At 43.4% G+C, this 6046-nt stretch overlaps 1 protein-coding gene across 1 annotated transcript; it reads left to right on the top strand.

Annotated features, from left to right (window-relative positions):
• The first annotated feature begins 486 nt into the window (after nt 1–486).
• On the top strand, nt 487–5771 carry RSPH6A (radial spoke head 6 homolog A). The gene is made up of 7 exons (XM_072430999.1): nt 487–673; nt 1281–1515; nt 3012–3467; nt 3831–4118; nt 4206–4350; nt 4545–4662; nt 5478–5771. The coding sequence occupies exons 1-7, from the start codon at nt 573–575 to the stop codon at nt 5710–5712; spliced, it is 1578 nt and encodes a 525-aa protein (XP_072287100.1). The 5' UTR covers nt 487–572; the 3' UTR covers nt 5713–5771.
• The last annotated feature ends 275 nt before the right edge of the window (nt 5772–6046 follow it).

The raw sequence follows: 6046 nt of genomic DNA, 5'->3' as shown, positions 1-6046 counted from the left end.
TTTAAATAAAGAATAGTAGATTAAAGAACAAGTGGGCACCTCAATACTGAATTAAAAGGTTCGTTCAAATCAAGGTGTGAAAACAAGTGCAAAGTTCTCTTTAATTTTAGGCACTCCCAATATTCTTTGCAATGTGGCCATGTGCTACTTGGTGTTCTGAACACTGTAACACACAAGCGCCACCTACTGTCGTTTTATAATATTACAGGTGACACGATCACCTTAGTAAACCAGCGCCACCCAGTGTCAGCAATTATATTGCCACGGTATGATACATTTTTTTTATCGTGAAACACTGATCTGAAATTCTCTGTGTAGGTATGGCCGATACAACAGAAAATTTCACCTTTTTGTATCAACCTATTAAGGACTGTAGTTTATACGGTATGGGGGGAGTACAACTCCCATCGTGCACCGTGGTTACGGCCTTAGACACGTGACCTAGAAGCGTCTCCTGGTCTCCTAGCAATAGGGCAAGTGAACGGTTGCCTAGCAACGAGGGACGCATTGAGGAAGTGTTGTCAGACGATTCGGTGGACACTGCTCTAGGCCGCGATCAGGATCGCTGAGAAATGTCGGAAAGTGCGCCCGAGGTTACTGCAGACCCCCGGGAGATTCAGATCCAGAATGCCAAAGCTTATTTACTGCAAGCGGGTCCGAATGGTGTCAGTCTGTGAGTATGGCCTGGCTGATAGGGATACAGGGTGCACGTGGTGGGGGATGATCGCCCTAAAAATGAATTCATTATAACAAGGCCACGTTGCCATCAGAGTTAGGAAATAATCCTCAGTAATTACAGTTCAGGTGTAACGAAGTCTGTGAGTATTAAAATAATATGTATATATGTGTGTGAGATGCATCATCCCAGCACAGCCAATCAAAATGGCCAAAGATTGTTGCTGGGCAGAAGAAGAAAGGAAGATGGCGGCGTCCAGCGAGGGAACGCAGATAGGTAAGTGCCGCCGAACTTTTTTCTACTTTAATAGTACACGGGGGCTGGGGTTTGGGGGCTTGAACTATTCCTTGTGCTACCCAAAATTAGAAAAACTTTTTCCATACATACACTTTAATTTAAATCTTGGTAAAGAAGTGCAAGTAGCAAGAAATAAGATCTATTTGTTAAGTGTTCATTTGTTGATTAGCTGGCCAAAGATTGGTTGCCGTGGACAATGCAGGCAGTTTTCTTTCCTCCAGTTTATATTAGGGTCCACTTGTGGTTTGTGAAGGAAGCCAATGAATTGTATTGCAGTAACATGTTTGTGTTTTCCCAATGATTTCAGGTATGAACACCTCTCTGCCCTCCTGACCCGGATCCTCGCAGAGCGCCCACCTAACCCATTGGAGATCGTGGAACAGCTGAGTACAGAACTACATTGGTCCAGGTTAAACAAAGGGCTGGACACACTGCGCACCCAGAAAGATGACCCCCACACCTACATCAAGGCCGAATCCCACCGTGCACTCTTCACACATGGAGCTGGAGACGGGGAGGAGGCGGAAGGCGATGGAGAGATGGTGAGGAAATAAGATTTACATGAGCATTAAACCTAACCCGAAAACAAAAATACTTCAAGGGGTGCCAATACATTTCACACAAGTTCATGGTGAGATAATAATGCAGAGTGGAATAAGGCTTAGTAAAAAAAAAAAAAAAGAGGACTAAGATTGATGTGCGTTTAACTATAAGAAACAATTAGATTCCAGTTTGTTCTGTGTTGAATAATGGCTGTAGTGGCCACACTTTATCTTATTAATAACTCTGGTAATGTTTCTAGAAGTTAATACAGAATACAGCATTTTATTAGTCTGTCATTTGCAACCCCTATTTATTGTACAGCACTGCATATTATGTTGGCGCAAAATAAATCCTGTTTATTATTATTATTAATAATAATAATAATAATAATAATAAATACTGAATTTTACTGTCCCTGGTAGTGAGATTGCCCTTCACCCACCCTGTAATAGATCAGCTACCATTGTCACCGGTTCAAGAGAACCCCCACTGGGGGTGCTGTACAACACACCCTCTAGGTCAGTGGTCCCCAACCTTTTCAGGACCTATGGACCACTAATGGCACAGAACCCGGACTGCGCATGCATGGGGAGCCGTGTGTCACTCAAAAGGGAAGAAACTTTCCCCATAGTGACGTCATGATGCCAGAACCCGCTCTCCCATCGCAGGTCTGGCACACCGACCAGAGCCACGGACCACCAAAATTTTCTCGCGGACCACCGGTTGGCACCGCTGCTCTAGAAGGCACTTTGAGAAATATATGAAGATGTAGGGGAGTGACAGCTGTAATGCAGCTGAAAAGCTTGTAAAGAAACTCTTAATGGATTCCCACACTGCAGTAATCAACCATCTCCAAAGTACACAAAATGAGGAAGGGAAGGATCAGGCCTGCAGTGGGTGTCACTGGCACCACATGGCCGGTTAATAAAGAACTGGCATCTTCAGATGTGACAGCTGTACTGAAAGTTACAAGTAGAGTCTTCCCTGAGACAGCAGTTGACTGCCATGAGGAAGCAGTAACTGCACCACAACCTCGCTGCCAGCTGGAACACAATCTAAATCCATTTTGGCTGCAGTTTAATTTTAACATCTTTCCATTCTGATTCCATTTGATCAGTTTTCACTGGTACGAGGATACTTAATAAGTTTGTACAGCCATATTGGAGAATAATAAAAAGCTATTGTAACTAGATGTCCAACACAGTATTGAGCTGTGTGGTAGCACTTAGTAAATGGCGAGTAAACTAGGGCCCATTTACATTATTTATATGTTGAGACATTGAGAATATTAGGCATGCATTTTCTAAAACCTTACATCAGTTACCAAACCCCAGTAAAACAGCAGCAGCAGCCATGGGCATTGAAACATGTCAGCAATGAATACAGATGTATCCTTCTAGGATGGACATGGGTTGGTCATTATAGGACTAGGATTGATGGTCGTGATGACAAATCATTACCCAAATAAAGATGTCATTTTGCTTTTCTTTGACAGATGGAGTCTCCTCTCCCCAATATCCTTGATCTTGCTCACCTTCTTCAGCAAGGAGGAGTGAGCCTAGGGCGAGATGAGACGGTGCGTATAGCACTTGCCTTGAAACAGCTCACAGACACTCGCCCGCTCCAGAGCTGCCGATTCTGGGGCAAGATCCTTGGTACTCAAGGTAGCTACTTGGTGGCAGAGGTGCAGTTCAGAGAAGGTGAAGATGATGAAGCTGAAGAGGGGGCAGAAGAAGAAGAAAAAGCAACTGAGGAAGAGGAAGATGAGGAGGAAAAGGAGGAAGAAGAAGACTTGCCCCCCAAATCCACATACCGGCCCCCTCCTGTGGTGCCCCGTGAGGAAAACGGCACAGGGGCAAATAAATATGTCTACTTTGTGTGCACAGAACCTGGTGCGGAATGGGTCAGACTGCCTCCTGTAACCCCTGCGCAAATCACAGCAGCGAGAAAGGTATCCATCTTACCGTGCACTTGTGTAGATAACGGTATGCTGCAATACCTGGTGAAGACGGGTGCTCTTTATTAATGATCTTTCTTATGTATAATCCCATTTTGTGCATGCATGTTGCAATGGTAACTCCAAAAAATCCAAATCAGGAATTCCAATGGAAGAGAACATGCACATGACTTGAGCAGTCATTCACATTCATAAATCACAAACACAGTGAAACCTTAAGTACTTATAATCCTGATCCATACCTAACCCCCCCTCTTTTTTTCAGGTAACATGTCAATTTATACATGTGTAGTGTAGATTTTAACTGTCTGTCTCCAATTATCTGCTGTGATATCTATTTATTCTGCATATCAACAGGTCAGGCGTCTGTTCACAGGAAAACTTGAAGCTCCTGTTATCACCTATCCCCCATTCCTAGGAACAGAGGCTAACCTTCTGCGTGCTCAGATTGCCCGCATCTCAGCAGGAACCCACATTAGTCCTCTGGGATTTTACCAGTTCGGGGAAGAAGAGGGAGAAGAAGAGGAAGAAGGAGCTGTAAGAGACACATATGAAGAGAACCCAGAATTTGAGGGCATTCCAGTAAATGAATTGGTGGAAAGTTTATCCAACTGGGTTCACCATGTTCAGCACATATTGCCACAGGTGAAAAGATTCACTTTTCAGATGCAGGTATTGGGGTTAGTAATTGGTTATTTGCCATCACACATATGCCTTGTTACCTTGTCCTAGGGGCGTTGTGTTTGGTATAACACTGCTGTAAAATCAGAGGAGGAAATGGAAGAAGAGGAGGGGGAGGAAGAAGAGAAACAAGATGAAGAAGAACCAGAACCTGAAGTAGGCCCTCCGCTGCTCACACCACTCTCGGAGGATGCCGGTACTTATCTTTATTATCTTACAATATCTTACACTTGATATAGACTACATACAGTACATAGACATGAATTTCTTTGGATACTCCGTAACCTTTGTAAACACTCTGTGAAAAAAATGGTCACCTGCGTTGGATGGTTATTGCTGAGGGTAATATGCCACAAGACTTTATGGTTAATATTAACTTTTTTTTATCAGAAATTAACCAGACACCACCATGGACAGCTTCGCTCTCATCTTCTCTGATCCCTCAATATGCTCTGGCAGTACTTCGATCCAATCTGTGGCCAGGAGCCTTCACCATCTCCAACTCCAAGTATGTAATAACATTAAAAAAAAGGTTCAGGATATGAGGGTTTGGTACCAATAGGTAGCTCTCGGCAGGTATAGCCATGCGGTGAAAGTGTGTATATTGGTGGTTCAGGGGATTTTTTTTAGCTCAATTTGCATTTAGTTTACCAGACCTCAGCCTTATCTTACTAATAGGTACCCACTTTAGCAATTTCATTGAAGTCACCTCTCCTAACTGGAGCCTTTGGAGCAGTAATGTTAGATGGGGTGCCACAATCTCAGGCCTAGGAAGCACCAGTCTTAGGCTGCGTACACACATTGGATTTTTGTTGTTGGAAAATATGTTTCACAATCCTTTCCAATGGCAAAAGACCGAAGGATGAATGAGTGAGCGCTGTACATACAGCGCTGTTCTGCTCTATGGAGAGGGGAGAATGAGCAATCGGCACTGCGCTGAGCCCTCTCCTCTTAATTTCTATTGCAAATGTTTGTCGTTCATGGATCCGCTTGGACGAATCCACAGCATCAGACTGCTGCAAACATGTCAGATTCTCGTCCAATACTAGCCCCGAAGCGATAATCGGACGAGAGTTATCTGACATGTGTACGTAGCTTTACTTCTACTGAACCACTATTGTAAGCAATCAATAAAAAGGACAAACCCTTCATTAATAAAATCTATATTGTGCTAACACTGTTTTACCTATTGGAATACACAAAATCTGTTGTACACTCCAATTACTATAATATTTCAGCATCTTATATATGCAACAGCTTTTATAATATAGAATTTCTATTGAATTGCTTTAATGTTAATGGTTCATACCTATTGCTTTACAGAAAATTTGAGAACATCTACATTGGCTGGGGGGTCAAATACAACCCTGAAGGATACAGCCCCCCTGCTCCTCCCCCACCCCAAGCAGAATACCCAAGTGGACCAGAGATCACAGAGGCAGTGGACCCCACTGTAGAGGAGGAACAAGCTCTGAAGGCTGCACAGGAAGAGGCAGCAGCTGCTGCTGAGGAGGCCGAGGAGGAAGAAGAAGAAGAGGATGAGGAGGAGGATGACTAACAAATTATGGTGGTTTATGCTCTTTTCTGTTAAATATTTAATAAAATGCTTTACTTTTACATATTTGTTTGGAGGAATATTTACCATAGACAGGGGAGGATCAGCCAGCAGCACCCTACTGAGCTCTCCTTCATAGGAATGAATAGAGGTCCTTCTAAATTGGGCATTCATCAATATGCCATGGCTAAATAATGAAAGATGTTGGGAACCACTTTAAACATGTCAGATTTTTGCTCGAGATTAGTGCCCCACAAACACAACTCTGTCATTCCTTCGGGCGAGTATCATCTGACGTGTGAATATAACTTAGAACTGAATACCTTTTGACCTCTCC

Source organism: Pyxicephalus adspersus, chromosome Z (assembly GCF_032062135.1).
Source record: "Pyxicephalus adspersus chromosome Z, UCB_Pads_2.0, whole genome shotgun sequence".
Lineage (NCBI taxonomy): Eukaryota > Metazoa > Chordata > Amphibia > Anura > Pyxicephalidae > Pyxicephalus > Pyxicephalus adspersus.
Note: the sequence above shows the minus strand (reverse complement) of the source record. Positions and strands in the feature narration are given on the sequence as shown.

Excerpts from the sequence above, each read along its gene's own strand:
- RSPH6A (XM_072430999.1), top strand. The coding sequence starts at position 573 with ATGTCGGAAAGTGCGCCCGAGGTTACTGCAGACCCCCGGGAGATTCAG. Across the intron at positions 1,516-3,011 it reads CGGAAGGCGATGGAGAGATG|ATGGAGTCTCCTCTCCCCAA; the intron begins GTGAGGAAATAA and ends TTTCTTTGACAG. Across the intron at positions 3,468-3,830 it reads AAATCACAGCAGCGAGAAAG|GTCAGGCGTCTGTTCACAGG; the intron begins GTATCCATCTTA and ends GCATATCAACAG.